This window comes from Danio aesculapii, chromosome 16 (genome assembly GCF_903798145.1).
Source record: "Danio aesculapii chromosome 16, fDanAes4.1, whole genome shotgun sequence".
In the NCBI taxonomy this organism is placed as follows: domain Eukaryota; kingdom Metazoa; phylum Chordata; class Actinopteri; order Cypriniformes; family Danionidae; genus Danio; species Danio aesculapii.
This window is the reverse complement of record NC_079450.1, coordinates 38,075,419-38,098,092: the sequence shown is the minus strand read 5'-3', so window position 1 is coordinate 38,098,092 and position 22,674 is coordinate 38,075,419. Positions and strand designations below refer to the sequence as shown.

Genomic DNA, 22,674 nt, shown 5'->3' with positions numbered 1-22,674 from the left:
GAAAATAATCTGGATCCAGCGGTATAAGAACCATTTTGCTATTTCCTGAGTTCTTTCAGAAAACACAGGGACACATTTGTCCCTTCAGTCATATCAGTCATATGTTTTATTGAAATCAGTGGATTTATGAAACTTATAAAACTATGAAACGGACAAGATACACTGTTGACAATTTCCTGTAGAATTTACAGTAACTTACTGTAAATCAGTTTCAGTGGTGTCACTATAACACAGTTTACCTTTTGTGGTTTTGCAGATTTTTTCAGTGCAATTTGACATGTTTTTTTTTACAGCGCATTGTTTTGCGATCTGATTTATGCATTCTGTTCTGCGTCCTGATTAGCTGTAGACCATTGTCAATCAATCTCTTCCCTGCCATGTCACCTGTATAGTACAGAATGTGTTCCGCTTGCCAAATTTACATAAATCTCTGATCGCTGGCAGTGTGACTCTGAAGTGCTGTACTGTATGTTTCCAACAAACTCCATAATGTCCACGGAACATTCTGCACCATCAAAGGCACCCACGGAAGCACCCAAAAGGCAGAGGAAGATGCTAACCATCGCACAAAAGGTTGGACTTCTGGACATGCTAAAGGAAGGTAGAAGTTACGCGAGCATTTAAACGAGAGACAAAAAGAGTGTGAAAATGTTAATGCATATCTGGGAAAATAGTGTAGTGAGGTGTTTTACAGCCTTAAAACATCTTTAATAATTGTAAAAAAATAAAGCTGGCCACTTCACGGATTTTACCTATTGTGGGCTATTTGTAGAATGTAACTCCCGCGATTAACAAGGGACCACTGTGCAGCAAAAATACTGTATTCACATCTACAGCACCATTTATCTTGCTGCATATGTATTTTCAGTATTGTATATCTTTACTGTAAAATATACACTATGCAACTTTAAAATACAGTAAGATACTGCATAACTGTCCAACAGTAAAATAGTTCATATTACAGTTAAATACTGTTAAATCTACAACAACAACAACAAAAAAACGTTAACAGTGTATTTCGATATGTATACTATGTAATGTATAAGTAGGATGTTTATTGGCTTTAATTTTTTTCAATGATGTAATGTTTGAGTAATTTTACCTATTTAACTTCATGTTTATATACTATTATGTAGTTTTGTCTAATCAGGGGGAAAAACATATTCATCTCTGTGGTTTTATGAAGTTAGAATGTTTTTAGAGTTCTGTTTTGACAGTCTTACTCTTTTGTAAGATCTCAGATGAAAAAGCAACTTCTCAATAGTAAACATCATCTAGTGCAAATAATAAAAGTAATTTCTAATTATTTTGAACAAACTTTGGTACATAAAAAGCTTTGGTACATTCCTGTCATTGATTATATATAGTTTTATACAGCTATTATAGACAGTTATTTCCTGCTTTAAAATTGCTTGTCATGTTTTTTTCTCTTTTTATACATATGAACGTATCATTACAATATTATATATATTGAAAAGCGTCATTTTGTATGTTAATTTTGATATGCTAAACATAAAGTATATAAATACAATAGTGCTACTGGTTTGCCAATGATGTTTCCAAAAACATACAACGCAAAACAGTAAATCTGTAGTATATGCATTACATTTTCATAATTGGCAGATATTTAGAAGGAATAAAAATATAACAGTAAAGAGTAAAAGAAAGACAGAAGGAATGTATGAAAGAAAGGCATATAAGAGCTCATGAATTTACAAATACCTGCATTGTGTTATTAATGTGTGCATTTAGCTGGTCAAGTCATATACTAGCGCTGGGTTTTCTAAGATGATAGATGAAAGACTTAATAAATAATTTTAATAAATGTACTATATTTTTTCATTTCTTTTTTAAATGTATTTACTGGAATTGTTAAACATGCCACTACTTTTCACTATACCTTACTTTAAACAGCAATCACAAACCTGTAAACTACATTCAAGCTTTTCCCTCGATCTTGGTTTGACAAAATGAACTGTTCTCTGTAAAGACAGTAATGTCTCCATCTGCTGGTCACCTTTATTATTGTCGGAAGATATTTACTTTACAGAATGTTATACTCCTACCAATCAAGAAAATTTGTTATAATTAACATTTAGATCAAAACTTTAGGTTATTCAGTTATTATTTATATTTAACACTGCCGTTATCTGCACAGGCATTTTTACTAATCAAACTATCAACTATTTTGTACATTTTCTCCCACACCCTGGGTGCCTAAATGTTTCGCTGGATGCCTAAATGATTATAGCAGGCCTGAGGGTCACAGTGGGGGCTAATGTATCGCCTTCGGGCTTGCAGACCCCTCGCTCCACCACAGAACGCTCCATTCAAGCTTCAAGCGTGTGTGACAGTTAATCCTCTGGGATGGCCACACTTATGCTTGATGACACTGGGGACCAGATGTAAATCATGGCATCAGAAAGTGGGCTATCATGTTCGGATAATGTTTCGGACTCGCTTTCTCCCTCCAGGGTAATATGCAAGGTTTCGAGTCGGACTTGGAGTCGGACATGATGGCCGTACTTTCCTAGGCTGCTTCGCTGGTAGGGCTGGAGGTGAAATCACTTCACTGGACCAAATAGATGGGTGCTAGGTGGAAGCTAACAAGAAGACCAGACCCTCTAAGGCCCCTGTCCCCTTCTTTCTTGGAGGTGCACAATGAGCTTATGCAGGGATGGAGGGTGCCTTTGTCCGCCCAGTCCTCATGTGCTTCTGCCCTCACCAACCTTGATGGTGGAGCAGCCAGGAGGCATGAAGCTATCCCCACAGTGGAGCACTTGGAGGGGTTAGCCGAAGTTCCCGTCCAAGGCATATAGGTTATCTGAACTTCTCACAGCCAGAGCCTACACCGCTGCAGGCCAGGCCTCCTCCACTCTGCACGCTATGGCCACCTACCAGCACTACCATGAGCAGCCGCTGACCAAACAGCACGAGGGCAGTTCCACCTCAGGTACCATGCATGAGTTCCGCACGGTGACCAACTATGCTCTTATGATCACCAAGTCAGCCGCTCGTGCCCTGGGAAGAACGATGGCCACATTAGTCATCCAGCAATGCCACCTCTGGCTGCATTTGGCCACCTCTGGCTGAATCTGGCCAAGATGTGCAATGTTGACAAGGCTCACCTTCTTAGCGTGCCCATAACCCAGGCCAGCCTGATAGGCGACAGCATCAGGAATTTTACCCAGGACTTGACTGCAGTGAAAGAGCAGTCAAGTGCGATGGGGCAGGTCAGGCAGCAGACACTCCCACCCCAGGGTGCCATTAAGTCCAGTAAACAGACCACAAAGCAACCCTAAGATGGGCCACCCAATGAAGAGGGTAGCTGCTCTTTATTGGAAACAATTATACATCATTATTATACAACATCCAGCTAGCCAACTGGCTGGTAATGACAACATGTTAGAAAAAAGAACATATTTCCTTCTCTTCGGGTGTGCAAACCCAAGCATTGGCACTCTTGGATGCACCGTCTTCCAGCTTATATAGCTGAAGCACTTCTCCACAGACTACGAGAGGATCAAAGAACGGACTGCTTTCTCTTACTCCTCCAGACCACTCGCAGGATCCAGCAAGGGAGGTAAGAGATAATCTCTTATTTTTGGGTCCTTCGAGATGCAGAGTGACAGGGGAGTACTCCTAACCCAGTAACTCCTATCTCTAGCAGGTGCATCAGTGATTGCACAAGATGGTGCCACTCCTGTGGGTTCTGCCAGTCTGGTTAGCACTGCCCAGCCTGTCAGAGTGGCTAATTCTGACAATCAGAATCGGCTATGCGATTAAGTTCGTGTATTTCAAGGTGGTCAAATCTGCAACTGATCCCCCACGCAGAGCATCTCTTATCCCGGGATGGAGCTAGACTTGATCTCCATGATGGGCTGGTGGTGGCCTGTCTGAAACTATTCAACAAGTTTACAGTGGTTCCACTGAAGCTTTTTCAGAGGCTCCTGGGACATATGGCAGTCGTTTTCATGTCACTCAAATTGCTTCATATAAGACCACTTCAGCACTGGTTTCACGATCGGGTCACCTGATGGGAATGGTGCCCAGGGACTCAACAGGTTGCAATCACCCTGATGTGTCACTGCACCCTCAGTCATTGGACAGACCTTGCCCTTCTATGGGCCAGGGTGCCCTTAGAACAAGTGTCCAGGCATGTTGTCATCACAAGGGCACTTCCACATCACAAGGGCATGTTGTCATCACATGCTTCCAACACAACAAGCATGCAGCAGAGGGTTCGTGGACTGAATTCCAGTTGCATTGGCGAATCAATTGCCTAGAGCTGTTGGCAGTGTTCCTTTCTCTCTGCCAGTTCTTACTGGTGCTGGAGCATCAACACATGCTGGTCAGGACAACCGAGTCACATGCTGACCGAGTCCCCCATGGGCATGGATGCGCTGGTTCACAACTGGTCCCTGGGTATGCACAAATATGTGTTTTCCCCAGTAAGCCTTCTCGCACAGACTTTGTGCAAGGTCAGGGAGAACGAGGAGCAGGTTTAGTTTGTTGTGCATCTGTGGTCCAACCAGACCTGGGTTTTTCCGAACTTACACTGATTTTAACGGCCCCTCCCTGGCATATTCCCCTGAGGAAAGACCTTCTTTTCTGTTTTAGGCGGTTTAAACTCTTTTCCACATCAACATTTTGACCTTTTTTGCTAAGGTCATCCCATATTGAACTGTCTGGATTTTATACAAAATAAAAAAGGAAGGAGCCCAGGCTAATATTAGGAGGGCAATAACAGGGTGAGGAGAAAAAAATAAGTCCTAAGTACTTTAGAGTAAAAAGAGAAGACCTCAGTCCAAACCGTAGACATTTTTGGGCAGAACCAAAGTATGTGAACCAGGTTACCTTTTTTGGACTTAAATTTGACACATCGAGATGTTGCAGAAGGATATAAAGTATACAATTTAGTGGGAGAATAGTGCTGTCCTTGTATTGTATTGGAGATTAGTGTTAATGGAACAAGACCTGATACGCTGAGCGGTAACCCAAACTTTTCTCTACGAAAAGTGAATGAAGCAAAGATTTTGTTTATGAAGATCACACACAGCTATAATTCCTTTGTCTTTCCATGATTAAAAGATTCTTTCTGACTGTAAGGGAGTAAATGCATGATTGCAAGCAATAGGGGTCAGATTACAGGTCAGAGAGAGTTTAAAAATTTTTTAATACCAAATCTTAAGAGAATTTCTTCTTGAGAGTTCTAATAGGTTTGTTTTCTGTAAAAAGCTAAGAAGAAAAAGAGGATTCATGAATGTCTCGTTCAATAGCCAGCCATGCAGAAATGGTCTCACTGGACTTCTCAGGACATGCCGTCCGCTAATCCATTAATGCCTAATAATAATACTGAAAACATGAAAGACCCAGGCCTCCTACCTTTCTTGCTTTACAAATAGGTAATTTCATCATTTTAGATATATGGTGAACTCTAAATACCCAGATAAAATGACACAATCAGGGTGGTTGATTTATTTAATAACATGAAGAATGAACAATGCTTGTATAGTGTTTATCAATAAATGTTTAATTTAATAATTAGTAATGCATTACAAAAATCTTAATTTGTGCTTGATATCATTAGTTGATACAATGTGCTTTAACAAGGGACGACTGTTTTCATTACTAATATTAACAAAGATTAATAAATACTGTAATATATATATATATATATATATATATATATATATATATATATATATATATATATATATATATATATATATATATATATATAATTTATAAAATTATAATATAATTTTTTATGTTAGTTAATACATTAACCAACATTGACTGATATAACTTTAACTGATAAGTGATATAACCCACTGAGCGTGATTTCGGTGAGTCATGTTTTTTGTGTCACCATTGTGGAGGATAGTAGCATCTGGGTGCAAGTCCAAGATTAACTCAGAGTATTTGATCTTACGCTGCATCTTCTTTTGATTAAATGTAACTGTGTAGTTACAAATGCAGTTAACATCTGTTTGCTAATTGTAAACACACATGAACACTATGCATTGAGTGACTTTTGAGAAATCATTGAGTAATCATTGAGCTACGTTTTTGCGAACTGAACATTGTATCAGTTGATGAAATACGGTTACTTTTCCGGAAATTTTAATAGTTATATAAACTTTCGTATTTTTTACGGAAAATTTCTGGCAACCACAGCTGCCGGTATTTTTCTGTAAATTTAAAAAAAATTTAACAGTGTGTGCATTAAAAAAAGGTTTGTTAAGAGATCACATGATGATGAAAAATGTGTGTGAACGGACAAACCAGCAGGGTGGGCACATTGTAAAACATCTGAAATGTTGTTTTAGTCATTTTAAAACGCCTTAACCTTTTCAGTATTAATGTATATTATTAATTACTTCCAGAGCATCTGGAGCATGTCAGCAGCATTTGTTCTCCGCGTCTAATGGCTTAACGCCACCACGCGTTCATTATGTGTCAGCATTGTCTTCTGAGGCGCAAGTACATTTATTAAATAAAGAAAAGATTGACGCAGCGTCTTCTACCGCAGTAAATTCTGTTTTTACTGTTGATATCTGGCACCAGTTATTAAGGAAATGATTTTGTTCTCTTTGACTCGTTGGATAAAAACACTTTATTCGCACATCTTTTATGCACTATTCCAGTTTTGCACATAAATTTTATTAATATTTTTAAATGAAAACAGAGCTATTGCCTACATTTTAGTCACACAACGAACAAAGTCACGTACGAGAATGGCTTTTACTTTTTTAAATGAATAATTTAGCTCATATTCACTGACCTTCGAAATGTACTGTAACGAGATTAATGGAATTATTATTCGTTCTAAAAACCATTTTTTTTTGTTCTGCTTACGTTCTAAATGTAATATCAACCTCCATCACCTGATCAAGAATAGAGGCAGACAAGTGCACTTTTAAATCTATAAAAGCTGATCAACGTGTATGTGTGTAAAATTTAGAAACGTCACACATAACATTACTTATTTTATTATACTTAAATATTAAACTTATTTAAATACTTTAAATGTAAAATTACACATTTATGCAGCTATGTTTTCACACTAACGGTTTCACTGATGCAGTGGTGTTGCTTTTTTAAAATATATGGTTATATTTGCTCTAACTTTGCACGAGCACATCAAGTTCAGCTGGAGAAAGAAATGCTGATCTTTTTTTTTCCAGATGTTGCCATGGTCACTCGTAATATCTGCGCTTCCTTGATAATGCCTTTTTAAAGTTGCGCTTAACTCTGAGTTGGTCTACTCAAAGTTGATTGACCTAACTCAGATCCGCTATTCTGAAACCGAAAACAGAGTTTTTAATCTCTCAGTACATCAACTCTGAGTTGGTTGAACCCCCTTACTGAAACAGGCCCATTATGTATAAGAAACAAAAACAAAGGATTAAAATGACTAAAAATACATTAAAAATGTGTCAAAACAGATATGAGAAGAATATGCGACACAAATAGCGGTGTTTTAAGCAAACAGATGTGTTTTAAGTTTTTATTTAAACGTGCTTAGAGTATTCAGAATTGATTCCAAAATTTCTCAAACATTAATTATACTAAAAAATAACAAAGATACAAATTATACAAAACGGTATTGAATTATATTATAATACATTAAATTATAATAAATCTATTATACTTAAGATTTGTACTTGTTTTATTGTCTCGTGTCTCATTGTATTTTTTTTTGCACATACAATATGTGGTGGTTCCTGTGTGCATTCTTCAGTTTGATCAGTAATATTCTTCATATTCAGAATGTTTGGGTGAGGAGCACAAGGCCAGCAATTCTCCAACATTCTCCCTCAAAGTACGCATGAGCGCTGCCACACCGTGACTATAAAGGAGACGATTCTCTACAACATTTGTGACTGCCTCCATCACTTCTTCCATCACCTTTATCACAGGCTCCCAGAGAATGAAGCGTCGGGTTTGCCTCTCCAGAGCAGTGACTCTTCCACTGACAACACTCAGAAGATTTACAGCTTTTCTCACCATCTCCTGAATATCAGCGGTGTAGTCCAGATGCTGCTTCACCTCTTCAATCTCGCTCTGAATTTTATCCAGCAACTCATCAGTTTCTTCAATCTCACTCTCTATTTTAGAGATCATGGACTGATAATCAGACACTTTTCTCCTGTACTTCCCCACTCTGGACTCATTTTCTTCAAGATCATCTTCAGCTTCCTTCATAGCCATTATAGCATCCCCTATTGTACTTAATCCATCATACACTATCATTGGACCTAAAGGGAAGCAAGCAATCACATCAGCACAAAGGAGAGAAGTTGATAGAGGCTAGGATTCAGAAGAAAAGGGTTTCTTACCTAAAACCCATCCAGCAACTGGAATCAAGGTAACACCTACTCCTGTAACTGCTACAACTCCACCTTTAATCATGCTGAGCTTCTCTCTTTCTATTTCTTTTTTAGCTGATGCCACATTTTTTTTGGCCTGCTCCAAAGCTTCTCTAGAATTATCCAATGATTCCTCAGCAGAATCCTTCTCGATATGTAATTCATTCTTGGTCTGGTGTTTCTGCCGCCTCTGCTGCTCAGCATTTCCTTTTTCTTTAATAAGTTGCTCCATGTGTTCGTCCAGATTTTGCAGTTTTACTTTAATAGTTTTCTCTGATCTTGTAATGTACTGCTCGGCGTGCTCGATATGTCTTCTGATTTGTCCATAATTGAAGCACATGCCAGTGTTCGGATCTACTTGTGCTTCCAAAAGGTGCTTGCAGACATAACAGATAGAGATAATTCCATCATTTAGAGGCTCAACAACCGTCTCCATAGACTGCAGATCCCCAACCCTGTCAGAGAAAAAAAAAAAAAAGACAAATATAATAACAACAATACTTTGTGAATAGAGACTAGATTTAAAGAAACTTACCTAGAGGAGCAGAACAGTCTCAAAGCTTTCATACTGAAAAACCAAAACAAAGGAAATGAGTGACATTGTGATACATAATATGCAATTGATTATTATTTTAGTTGTAGACATTTTTATATTGTATTGAAATTCATAACCAGTCACAGAAACAAGACAACAAATCAGCACATAATTGTAATAATCATAATTAATAGCATTGTAGGAGGAGGTAGAGACACAGATCACTTGTAGACAACCAAATCGTGTCACCAGCATGAAAGCAGGCATCTCAGATAATCTGTGAAATCTCTTCATCTTTTGGATGGCTCATAGCAACTGGACACTTGAGTCCCAAATTCTCTTACTCTCTCGGAATCAGTAATCAATAGCTGGAACTTTGGAGGGTTCCACTTTCCATAGGAACAGCTGTGGCTGGTAATCAAGTACGCACAGAAATGGTTTTAGCCATTTTCCTTCTTAAAGGGAATGGGAGATCTGTTTGGTTTAATCCATGTTATGATCAACACACTCCTATAACTCATTAAGAGAATAAGCACAATGCTTTTAGACCATGTGCTGGCATGCATGCCCTTAATGCCATACGCTTTAGACATCACACTTAGATCAATAAAATAGAGCCCTATAGACTGATTTCACACGGCTGCCATTTTAAACAGCGAAATTAAGGCTGCGGTGGATAGAAACCCAGAAGTATCACCTGAGTCACACAGGAATGCTGTACTGCATCTTCACTGTTGTGTATTACCCACCCACAGAGTGACAAGCAGAGAAACCCAATACAGTTTGACAAATATTGCAGATGTTGGACAACATACATTACTTTTGAGGCTTTTTACTGAGAATGTAGTTATTTATATTGCAACCATGCAGTTTATTTAAAAGAGTAGTGCTGATTATAAATATTTATAAAAGATTCAGCGCGTCGGAGGCCATCAGCCTTCATTGAGCAGAGCAAATAAATTAACAGTTGACGTTCCACCACAAGATGGCGACAGAGATCACATCAGTCCTTAGGGGAGAAAACATTTCAAATTACAGCTGAACAAATCATTACAGAACAGGTAAGTGATGCCAAGTCGCTCTCTCTGTTTTGTATTTTGTAGGGCGTATTCTGCTAGTTTTTGCTTTGGCTTTTTCAGCGTTAATTATTGTAATATCCCAATTGCAATAGAGAAATACTGGGAAATCTCTGTAGACCTGGGGTCTGTTCTTTGTATGCAGATTACTCAATTAGCTGGATTTAATCCCTGCTGAAAAAACCCATCTTAAAACCAGCCTAGGCTGGTTGGCCAGCCTGGTTTTAGCCATTTCCAGGCTGGTTTCCAGCCATTTCCAGCCTGGTCTTAGCTGGTCAGGCAGGAAAATGACCAGCTAAATCCAGCTAAAACCAACTTGACCAGCTTGGTTTAACCTGGACATAGCTAGTTTTGGCTGGGCTCCCAGCCTGGCTAAGCTGGTCAAGTTGGTTTTAGCTGGTCATTTTCCAGTCTGACCAGCTAAGACCAGGCTGGAAATGGCTGGAAACCAGCCTGGAAATGGCCAAAACCTCTCTAAAACCAGGCTGGTCGACCAGCTAAAACCAGCCTAGGCTGGTTTAAGCTGTTTTTTTCAGTAAGGATTATTGACGATTAGACAAGATCCAGGATCGTTGCGTTCTTCAAAACTCTTCCGAGAGTTGTTGTCACAGCAACAGTTCTGATAGCTCAAACCTGCTCTGGAGCAGGCTCATTTCACATAAACAGGATTAGATCGGCTCAGTTCAAGCAAAGGTAATACTGAAAGTATGTACCAAATGCTGATATTTTCTTACCGTAGTGGTTATCTACACTTGGGAAAATAGTAAATATGATTTTTTTTTTTTACTTTTATTTATTTATTTATATTTATATATATATATATATATATATATATATATATATATATATATATATATATATATATATATATATATATATATATATATATATATATATATATATATATATATATATATATATATATAATATATATATATATATATATATATATATATATATATATATATATATATATATATATATATGTGTAACTATGGTTTCTATAATAAAGAAAATCCGCTCTAACTGTAAAACTAAAAGCTAAATACTCTTGACAAATAAAATTGTAAAGCCTGTAGCCCAGAACAAAGTTGAAAAGTTTTTGTGTATAATATTTAACAAACCGTTTACTATAAATTTAATATAATTTTGCTCACATGGAGAATTAAATATTATTCAGATGATGTCCAAATTAGCCAGAGATCAGTTATCAAGATCAAAACGTCCAGGATCTGCCAAATCATCTTAGATCATTTAAGCGAGGTGCGAGGAACAGACCTCTGAGGTGTCAAACTCCGTTCCTGGAGGGTCGCAACTCTGTTGACAACCCTAATTAAACACATCTGATCAAACTTATTGGGTGATTTAGACTTGTTGGATACCTACAGATAGGTGCGTTGAAGCAGGGCTGGAACTAAACTAAATAGACAAAAGAAATAAAATTACAAAGAATACACCAAGCTGCGGTCACACTGCACTTTTCTCCCCATAGACTTCCATTCATACGCATGCGAATGCGTCAAACCGGAAACGTAAGGTCGTGCGGCAAGTTTCACAAGTCGCTAAGCTGCAAAGCTTGGTGAACTCTGACCTGCGAAAAATCGCATCACTTGAGACGGAGTAAAGTCTAGATCGGATGTGCGGCCAGCCTGGAAAGTGCGATTTGGACATCAATATAGCAGAATTTTTTTCCGACACTGTATAACAATAATTAATATTTTTACAGTACTGTCACGGTTGGGTTTAGGATTGGGGTGGGAGTAGGCTTAAAAAAAAAAAATACAATTTATTGGGTAAATTAATAGATAAAATAAATAATACTCGGTACAACTACTGTTTTTCCATTACTGTGATGGTTGGGGTGGGGTAGACGTTAATAAAATACAATAAATGGGAAGTTTTATAAATAATATTAATAATTCTCGTTAACATCCAGCCGCAAACGTATCTGATCTAGCAACAACCACTTGATTGCGTGAGACCAATCGAAGATCAAAACAGGACCTCTCTGGACAGGAATTTAAAATATGGACCCATCGCTCACTTTTTTTAAAAGGTCTAATCATCTTGTTTAGTCCCACCCATTTTCGCAGCGCTGTACGACAGAATTTCACATGCTCAAACTCTAGTGTGACTGCAGCTTTAGCAGTACTTAATTGTAAGTTTTATTTTTAGTAATTTGTTCTTCTGGCCTCAGTCTGTAATGGTTTAAGTGACCCTCCCAGCTCTGTCTCTTTGGCGCAAGATAGAAAAACACATTTTGTCTCCATGGAATCTGGAATTCTTGACAGTCGGATGTAGACCAATCCCTCTTTCACAATAAAGTTGGAGTAGGACTCACTGTCTTACAGAGATTTACAATTATTCTGGCCTGTGCAAGACATTGCTCTTTTTTTATAACTCAGACCTACTACTCAGAGCTGAACTGAACCGTCTACAGCCTCTGTAATGTCATTAAAACCCTAATTTGAGATGATCTCTTCTCTTTCTGTGTGGAGTTTGCATGTTTACTCTGGTTCTCTTACAGCTTAAAGACATGCAGGTCACTGCCGTTTTTCCAAAAATCACTTACTGATCTTTTAAAAAGAAGAGACACCATGCCTCAGTCAAGCACAGCTACACAGAAAACAATTCAGTAACTCATAGACGAGCTCTTTCTTTGGTGGACAATTCTAAATCAAGGAAAAGAGTGAAGTTCCTTATAAACAATAAATAAATTAAGTTGTTTTGATGTTATACATTACACAAATTTGCATTATATTTAATAGTTAAATAAGAGCAACAACACATTGCCCAATAAGGATATTTTTTCTTCCCAGACTGCACACAACTCCACGTTCACAGGCCAACCTGCATCCTGTTGACTGCCAAATACACTTAAACATTCCTTAATCTCTGCAAGATTGTAGGCTTAATACAAAGGTCTCTTGCATCTTTCCTCACTCGTCCCTACCTCTAAACAATTATGTTTATAACAGAAGTTGTTGAGTACTTTAGAGAACAGTTAACAACTTGGATGTTAAGTTTGAATATTGTATGCAAATTAACATGAACCAAAACATACCTTAAATCCATATTCTTTATTTTGCAGTTTTTTTTTTTTTTTGTTCTCCGATTTGTGAGTGAGGACGAAGTCTTTGTGGGATGAAGGCTTGTCTAAGGAGCACGATGAACCCCTCTCCCTAGTTCACAAGAGAGAGCAGACCGACCGCCCTTCCGGTAGTCACGTGCTTTAATATAAATTCAGCGGTCTAAAAAAATAAAAATAAATAAATAAAAAAAAAAGTGAAGGAGTTAGCAGTCCTGTATAACCGCTATAGAAACACAGACATGCATTGATATTTTTACATTCTGAATCTCTCAGCCTATTAATGCGCAAATTATAATTTATCTTTCAACAGGTAACTTTCAATAACATCACTGAAAAGATGCGGTCATTTAACATGACATTTTCATGAAAATTACACACCAATTCAACTTTTAGATCGTGAAATTATATTTGAATGAATTTCAGTCAATATTTCAGCCAGTTTTATTGAATTACCGCGGGCTATTTTTAAGATAATTCCTTGTTATAATGTTGGGAAATGCCCCTATAACTATGCTTAAAATGGGGGCGGATTTTTTTTTTTTTTTACTTGAACATTAAGTAAATGACTAAATTCAGCAAGCGAATATCCAGTAACAAACAGGAATTTGTCATTGCTACAGCTAAATCATAAGTGGTCTTCTCCCATGAAACACCCATGCAGAGAGGCAGGACGGTCCATATTGGGAATGCGACAAAACAGGAAGTCAGTTTGCGTTTAGTTTGAAGTAGCCAATTATAAGGGTTGAAGAAACTTTATATTCAAGCATCTGCGGTCATATTGTCCTTATCAGATCACATCGGAGCTTGAAGCATCTAACTGTGTTTCGGCAGGGTAAGACCAGTCTTTTGCACTTTTTTACAGATTAAAATAATTTGGAACCGTTAGTTTTTAGGGTTTAAATATTTTAAAGAGCCATTAAAGCGAAACTAATTCGTAAATAGGCTATATCTACTAGAATCACTCTTAAAAAGTAATAAACTCAAAGTAAAACATCACATAAAGCGAACCGTTTAACAGCCAGTTACATGCAAGTGTTGTCTTTGTCTTCGTCTTCCTCGGGTGTAGCTAAAACTGCAGAACATAACTGTGCTGTTGCCTATGGGTACTACCTAAATCTGGTTAAAATAGCGGAAAGCAAACGCGAGACACCTGACGGCAATCAGCCTTCAGCCGTGTTCAAGAAGCACAGGCTAACAACTTGTTTTATTCAATCTGCTTATTCTAATAATATTGTTAGAAAATTAGCTTGACTACTAAGTGATGCATTGCAAATAACTGACGTAAATTATGTTAAGTGTTAATGCCTACTGTTAGTGTGAATGATAAATGGTAAGATAAAGCAAAAGCGGCCTATTCCAGCCCACCAAAAATGTAACTCACAACTGGAAAAAATATATATTTCGCATTAGAAACCAATGTTTGACCCACGTTTGCAATATGTGACCAAAAAAAAAAAAAAAAAAACTATATGTATACATATATGTATGTATGTATGTATGTATATATATATATATATATATATATATATATATATATATATATATATATATATATATATATATATATATATATATATATTTTTTTTTTTTTTTTTTTTTTATTTTTATTATTATTATTAAGGTTTATGCATTATCTGAAAGCATATAAAACGTCTAAGCTTTCTATTATTTAATACATTGTTAGGGCAGGATGCTTGGCTGAGGTACAATTTAAATATCACCTTTTGTCCAAGTTCAGTCATTTGCAATGTTAATGCACATTACTAATCAATAGTTGAGGTTTAATATATATACAGTAATGTACAAAATATCTTAATTTTAACATGATCTTTAATGAATATGGCTTTTGGAATTTTGACCCATAATGTATTTTTAGCTATTGCCAAAAATGTATCTAATATACTCATGCGATGGTTTTGTGGTCACATATAGGCCAATGTTAAAAAGTTATTTGCTTTATTGTTTATTAATCAATGAGTTTAGCTACACTTTGGCAATTATATTTTCGCTTGATAACCTACTTTTATTTTTACATGTAGATGCACTTTTAGGTACATTAAGATTATTAATTTCCTGCCTGTGATACATTATTTAAAAAAAATCCAATTATTATTCTAATTATCCTAACTTGCCTAGTTAACATAATAGTCTAGTCTTTCAATTGCACTTTAAGCTGAAAACAGGTATCTTGCAAAATAAGTAGAAAAAAGTAAGCACTATCACAATGCGAAGAGAAAGTAAATGAATGATTAAAACTATAAGAGTTTGTTGAAAAAAATCTAATCATAAACAACAATTTGGAAAAATATTTAAAAGAATAAAAAATGGCACTGTATAAGGTTAGTAATTTTGACAACAACTGTATAAAATGAAATCCAGATGAGTAAACAACAAATGATGCATAAACAGTAAGATGAATTTATGAATGCATCACAACAAACTACATGAGATGAAACAACCCATGAAATGAATCATCTGTGTAGGGGCAGTTCTAGGAAGAAAAACATTTGCCCTTGTAATCTTTAATTGACATCTGAAAATGCACTTGCTGTTTGTTTTGAGTTAAATTCTCAGATTGACGTCTGTCTGAGGTATTGGGCGTGGCTAACACACTTATCCACACCCCTCTAACTGTTAGTTTTAACAGCAAACAGAAATGGTGAGGAGGAGTCTTTTAGCTTGTAATAAATCTCCTGAAACCTTCTTCACGATCATTTATGGTTCTATTTTAACAATATAGGCGCAGAGACTAAAGCGCATGGCACAAAAGCATTAAGGGTGTGTCTAAATCCCCTTTTGCTATTTTAAGGCCGGAAAATATGCTCTGTGCCGTGGTGCTTGGTCTAACAGGGTTGTGCTTATTCTCTTAAAGAGTATGGGTGTGTTTTGAGAATAAACCAATTAGAGTCTCATCTCCCTTTAAGAGTCAGTTGCGTCATGCCATGGAGCATTTGCTATTTACATGACGGACTTTGTAAAAGGAAAAATTAAACGCTTCACTGGCAAGAAAACATTTAAACAAACCATCTGCAGCGCGAGGATAAAGAACGAGCCTCCTCCATTCGGCCTCTTTACTTTCTCTTTCTCTCTTTTGTGGAGTCAGGTAACGGTGCTGTACGCACTCAGCTGCAGACATCCATTAGCCTACATATTTAATTTTGTTTGTGAAGCGCAAAGATTTGTTTCAAAACTATTTCTAAATTTAGTTCTAATTTCCAGCAAACGAATAAATGAACAATAATAATGAAGTGCTGAGTTATATCCAAACATGCGTCCTTTGCCCCATATAGTTCAAAACCTGACAGGTGGACCAATCTAAGCTTGTTTTTAATAAAATAAATATAAATATGTATATAATAAATACTACTACTAATAATAATAACATTATACAAATGCAAGTTGTCATGAATAAACTGAAAAAGCCCCCCGAGATGAAGGCATGGAGGCAGTGGTTTTTTATAATTATGTAGAAAATAATATTTTTATTTATAATATAAATATAATATTTATAATATTTTCAAATATATATATTTGTAATATTTAAATTCTTTTTCAATTGTAAAGATATTTGCGTACTGCTGTACATCCTGTGTGTATTAAGCAATGTGTAAATGTTTAAGGCACATAACTAACGCACTCTACTAGACTTTAGACCTGCTTTCAACTGTTCTATTGCAGAGTCTGTTTTAGTTCCTCAAAATAGCAACACACCAACAATGCGCCTTAACACACCTCTTTTCTAGACTGACACACCCATGAGTCCACAAAGTGGCACAAATGGATTTGCTATTTAAACAACGTGGCGCAAAACAGGAAAATTAGGGTTGCGCTGGTCTGAAAATAGCAAACATAATTGTGGCAAACATGTCTTGCGGCTTATTGTGTCGAGTGTATAATAGGGCCCTTAGAATTAAATGCCTACTTTACTACAGCCAATCAGTTGGCATTAGAAAAACAAATCACGCCTACTGTTTTCTCATTTAATATTCAGTTTCTTTTGAAACTTTGTCACAATACAAAAAGCAAACAATCTTAGCTTCCGATTTTAATCTTTACCATAAAGTTTATGAAAAGGACTGGTAAAAACATAATCAAAGAATTAATAAACATGAACATGACCAGTTAGCAAAATTAAGATCAAATGGGTGCTTGAATTGAGATAATCTTATAACAAATACTTTTGCAGCTACAGGCCCTACACTGAACGCATCAATGCAGGCTAAACAATAGAAATAGGTGACAGAAAACACCTTTAATAACCTAATAAAGTCATGCATGTATTTAGGTAAATTTCACATCACATCGTCTCCACTCCATTAGCAGTAGCTAATGTTTTCTAAGCACATCAGAACATAATGTGAGCATGGTTTGTTATTACAGTAACTGTGATGCATGTGAATTTGTTGTTTTATGCACTGTGCATCATACTGCTGTTGTGTTGATGCACACTGGAATTTGGGTTTAGCAATTAATCCTCTCTGTGTGGAAATACCAGTTGACCTGTGGATCAGTAAGATTTGTGATTCGGCAGAATGTGCAAGCCCAATGCATGAGATGATTCGAAAACACAGTTCAGTAAACTTTGGTTCCAACCAAATTAGTTCCCAAGCAAAATAAAGCAGAGGTTGATTATTTCTATTGTGGGTTTCTGAGTTGTAATGTAGGCTGTGCACAAATTAACATTAACTCGAGGACCAAGTGTAGTAAATATCTCCTATTAACTGCATGTTGAAATTAAACTTCGCTCTAGTGGTGGCGCAGTAGGTAGTGCTGTCACCTCACAGCAAGAAGGTTGCTGGTTCGAGCCTCGGCTGGGTCAGTTGGCGTTGCTGTGTGGAGTTTGCATGTTCTCCCCGCGTTTGCGTGGGTTTCCTCCGGGTGCTCCGGTTTCCCCCACAGTCCAAAGACATGCGGTACAGGTGAATTGGGTAGGCTAAATTGTCCGTAGTGTATGTGTGTGTATGGATGTTACCCAGAGATGGGTTGCAGCTGGATAATTTTGAATATGGTTCATTCCACTGTGGCAACCCCAGATTAATAAAGGGACTAAACCGAAAAGAAAATGAATGAACGAATGAATGAATGAAATTAGACTTGCACTTATTATGTATTATAAAACATGTAAACATGTTGGATCATCACATTGCCGATGCTGTGATGCTGAGAGACCTCAGCTTTGTTGGCAGGGTGGTCAGAGTGAATTTTGACACTCTCAACAGTGGCTGTGACAAACACAGGAATGGACACTTGATTAGCTGTCCTCTAGAGCAGTGTTTCTCAACCCTATTCCTGGAGGCACACCAACAGTACGTATTTTGGATGTCTCTTTTATCTGAATCATTCCCTCAAGAGGTTGAAAATCTGTACAGTTGGTGTGCATTCAAGAACAGGGTTGGTAAATGTATGGGTATGGCTATTTAAAATTATGTTTGTGCCTCTTAATTAATGAGCGTGTCCTTGCTGCAGCCTATAGCACGATGTACTGAGTTAGGTCTAATATACAGTGGACGTGCATTCACAAGCAGTTGTTGCTAGAAACTAGAATTCATTCATTTTCTTTTCAGCTTAGTCCCTTTATTAATCAGGGGTTGCCACAGCGGAATGAACCACAGACATATGTTTTTGCACAGCAAATGCCCATTCAGCCGCAAACCAACACTGGGAAACACCCATACACTCTTGCATTCACACTCATACACTGAGGCCAATTTAGCTTACCCAATTCACCTATAGCGCATGTGTTTGGACTGTGGGGGAGACAAGTGCACCCGGAGGAAACCCACACGAACACGGGGAGAACATGCAAACTCAACACAGAAATGCTAACTGACTTAGCCGGGGCTCAAACCAGCGACCTTCTTGCTGTGAGGTGATCGTGCTACCCACTGAGCCAGTGTGATGCCCAGAAACTAGAATTATTTATATTAATTATTAAATTGCCCATTACATTGTGTGTTGTTAACATCTACGCCTACCCCAACCCTCACAGTTATCAACATCAACACTTCCCCAACCGTCACAGTACTGCTACCATAGTTACAATGTCCACTACATATTGGACCTGATCCAGTATGTCATCATGGCACTGCAGCGAGAACATCTTGAAATTAACAGGTTCTCGCATCATTGGAGCTTGCTAGTAGAGAGCTGATTTCAATGATTATTACTCGTTCATGTACTGCAGGGCTATTCGATTAGTTTGATTAGTTTGATGTATTTCAACGCACAACAAAAGCAGTGTATTGCTTAAGTAGGCTTTTTCTACATTCAAACACATTCATATGTTATGTTTTGAACTGCATAATTATGGATGCAATAATTATAGATTTTGATTGTGCGATTATATAGTCTAAAGGATAGTCATAGTTTTATGGTTATCACGTCTAATGTCTATTTAAGCTTTACATTAGGTAAGTATTTAAATGGACGGTTGTTATCATCTGCATACATACATAATATTTTTAATAATCTGTAATAATTCGTCTAACGTATTTTTTGTTTACATTGCACTGAAAGCCATGCACAACTCTCACCATGTGAGATGTTTTCTACTCGGTGCGTCTGGAAGGAGAGCGCATCTTGCGCACGCATATTGGCATATATTATAATATTGGAAATAACGAACTTGCGCTCGGAAAAGACGCAATATGTGAACGGCCTGCAGTTACAGTTAATCCAGTGTGCGTGCGCATTAGCCTTAGTGTAGCTATAAGCTCGGAACTTTAAACTAGCGCACAGGTGGCATAAATTTTTTAGTTGCAGCAGTTTCGTTCCTGCAACAGAAACGCGGCGATGAGAAGCCTTTAAGCTTAAGTATCCATAAGCTACTCGCTCAATGTCAGGTGACTCATGCTCTGTGCAGCTTTTAACTGTAGCACATGCTGTATTGAACAGACGCACGTCACTTTAGAACTATAGTGGCTGTTTTTTTCGACTGAACTAAATTCATTTTTGATGTCTTGGTCACACTATTTCGAGGGCCGAAACAAATTGCTGAACTTGGCCCGCCTGCTGCCAACTGAATAGCCCTGATGTGTTCTGTAACACACATTTGGTCAAAATAAACTCCTAAATCTCAGCCCTGACATTTTTAAGGTCTGACAGTCTAATTGTACCATATTTCATTAGTATTGTACCATATTTGTACCATATTTATACCATAATTGTACCATATTTCATTAATTGTTCTCATTTGTTTTGAGCAGCAACAAGAAAGCCATGAGTTCTGCAATATCAAAATCTACTCAGAGCCTCACCACCGCTGAGGACATGAGGGATCAAACCAAACTGATAATGCAGCCCTATGTCAACTGGGAAGAGTATCTGACTCCAGCGCCTCTATCTATAGCCATTCTGGGAGAGCTGGTTTTCATCTCATCCTCAACAGATTTCTCTATCAATAAAAATCCTCCTAAAGAGGGTTACAAATTCATCAAATACCCCGATTCTTTCCGTGCTTGCCTCATGCAAGTGTGCAACACTGGTTGGTGGGCGTTCAATGAAGCCCATACGAGCATGGATCAGATCCGTCTCCATACGGCCCAAGTCCCAGATTACATGAAGAATGCTGTGAAGATTCTGTTCCAAGATGATGATGAGGTTGTCAGAGCGCTTCTTCCTGATCAGATGGACAATATCAGAGAGATCGCAGATGAATGTCTGACGCTGTCTGCTGCTACTGAAAAGAGTTTTGGTAATGTCATCAATATCATCCAAGAGCTGCTGGAAGCCTGTATGAATGCAAATCGCTTTTATGGGGAAGAGATGGAGGCAATCAAGAAGAAGATTGAGGAGAGCAAACTGAGGAAGCAGTCATCAGAAGAAACAAAGAAAAGGACTGAGAAGGCAGTGAAAGCTGTGGAGAAGCAACTGGATGAGGCTCAAGAGAGCTACAAGAAAGCTCTGGATTCTCTTCCTGGTGGGTGGGAAATGATTGCCATGGACTGTGTTGGTGGATTAGCACAGAGCGTTACAGGCCTGATTAATGGAGTTACGTCTCTTATTACCCACCCAGTCAGAAGTGCATGTTCTGCAACAAGAAAGATCGCTAGTACCGTGAACCAGATTAGAGATCAGGAGAGAGATGTAGTTGCTGAAATAAATGCATACAGTAAGTCTGCTACAATTTTAAGTTGTGTCCAGACTATCCAGCAGCTAATGAATGTGAATCATGAGGATGATGACATTGCCTGGAGAGATCTGTTTGATCAGAAGAACAATTGTGCAAAAACTATTTTTATGGCACAACAGTTTGAACGAATCAGTGAAGAATTAAATCAAGTCTCTGACTGCTCAAGTAAGTTTCAGGCTCTGAAGCTGTGCTGCATGGGCATCAAAATATGCAATGAGCTGGAACGTTATGCACCTGATGGCGAATGTGAGAAAAACAAAAGTAAGAAGATTATAAAGGAGGTTTTGGAACTGATCCAGCTTGCACAGGCTTTTGACTGCAAAAGCAAAGATGCGACAAATTCTCCAGCCATTTCTCCAAAGCCACCAATGATGAATAAAGAAGCAAACAAGTCAGAGAACATGAGTCCTGCACAGAAAGCCTCACAGAATGCAAGATTCACCATAGAGCAGACCCGAGCTCAGCTGAACAAGACCAGAGAGACCTATGAGAAATGTGTGGAGAACCTTGAGAACAACCAGAAAGAACTGACTGAAATCCTGATCACGATGAGAAACTGTGACCTGAAAGAGACCGACTTCAGAACCACCATAGAGATGCTGGCCAAAGGAATGGATGCCATGGGTAGAGTGAAGGTGCAGTGGGAGAAGATGGTTCACTTCTTTCAGATGGTTTCTGCCATTGTGAAAACCAGACTGAGCAAAACTCTCAAAAACTTTGTCTCCACATCTGAGAAAACACAAACCCTTTCCTACAATAACAAGCTCTTCTCAAAAGATCTGCTCTACACTCAGGCCTTCCAAGCCAGTAACATTGCTAGTCTGGTCCATATGATCTCTGCGACATACACAGATGTTTCCAGCAGGTACCTGATGGATCGAGTCAGCTCACTGGGCAAACTGATGGCCATGGATAAAAACAAGCCAGAATTTGAGCATGAGCGACAACAGCTCCAGAACGCCTGTGATGCGGCACAGAAAGGCATCTTAAGGCTTGTGCTGAAGAATAAAGAGGAGTTTGACAGAAAGAGCAATGCAAGACTGGAAAGAATCAGTCGGGAATTGCTTGCCATTCTGCCTGCTGCTCCTCCAGAGCAAATCAAGAGCATTCAAGAGGCGGTTCAAGCTGGATTCACTGAAGATGAAGCAGCAGCATATTACTGAATCTGAAGTGTTTAAAAAGCTCATCAAGTACATGATAGTTAAGCTTTGCAGTTAAGTAACTTGATATTTTGAGTTTCCCTAAAGAGTCTGAAAAAATCTCCACATATTTTGATATTCTAACTGCACTTATAGCTTGTTTAGTCATTTGGCAATAGAGCTTTAACAACTGTAGAAAAAACAGCCTTACAATATGCCATAGTTACGTTTTTTTTTTTATCTCTTTCATCTTTATGGTTACTTTTCTGTAAATCTCTTATGTTCTTATGTTTAATTATGAGGCTGTTGAAGTAATAAACATACATG

General features: G+C 37.7%; 2 protein-coding genes across 2 annotated transcripts; one reads left to right on the top strand and one right to left on the bottom strand.

The window, feature by feature from the left end:
* Window positions 1-7,684: 7,684 nt before the first annotated feature.
* On the bottom strand, window positions 7,685-13,220 carry LOC130243573 (uncharacterized). Its single transcript, XM_056475791.1, has 4 exons — window positions 13,051-13,220; window positions 8,911-8,943; window positions 8,346-8,830; window positions 7,685-8,264 (listed from the first exon to the last, which is right to left on the bottom strand). The coding sequence occupies exons 1-4, from the start codon at window positions 13,059-13,061 to the stop codon at window positions 7,753-7,755; spliced, it is 1,041 nt and encodes a 346-aa protein (XP_056331766.1). The 5' UTR covers window positions 13,062-13,220; the 3' UTR covers window positions 7,685-7,752.
* A 588-nt stretch (window positions 13,221-13,808) lies between these two features.
* Window positions 13,809-22,674, top strand: zgc:162509 (uncharacterized protein LOC553299 homolog). The gene is made up of 2 exons (XM_056475134.1): window positions 13,809-13,909; window positions 20,283-22,674. Exon 2 carries the CDS (start codon window positions 20,296-20,298, stop codon window positions 22,369-22,371), a length of 2,076 nt encoding a protein of 691 aa, XP_056331109.1. The 5' UTR covers window positions 13,809-13,909; window positions 20,283-20,295; the 3' UTR covers window positions 22,372-22,674.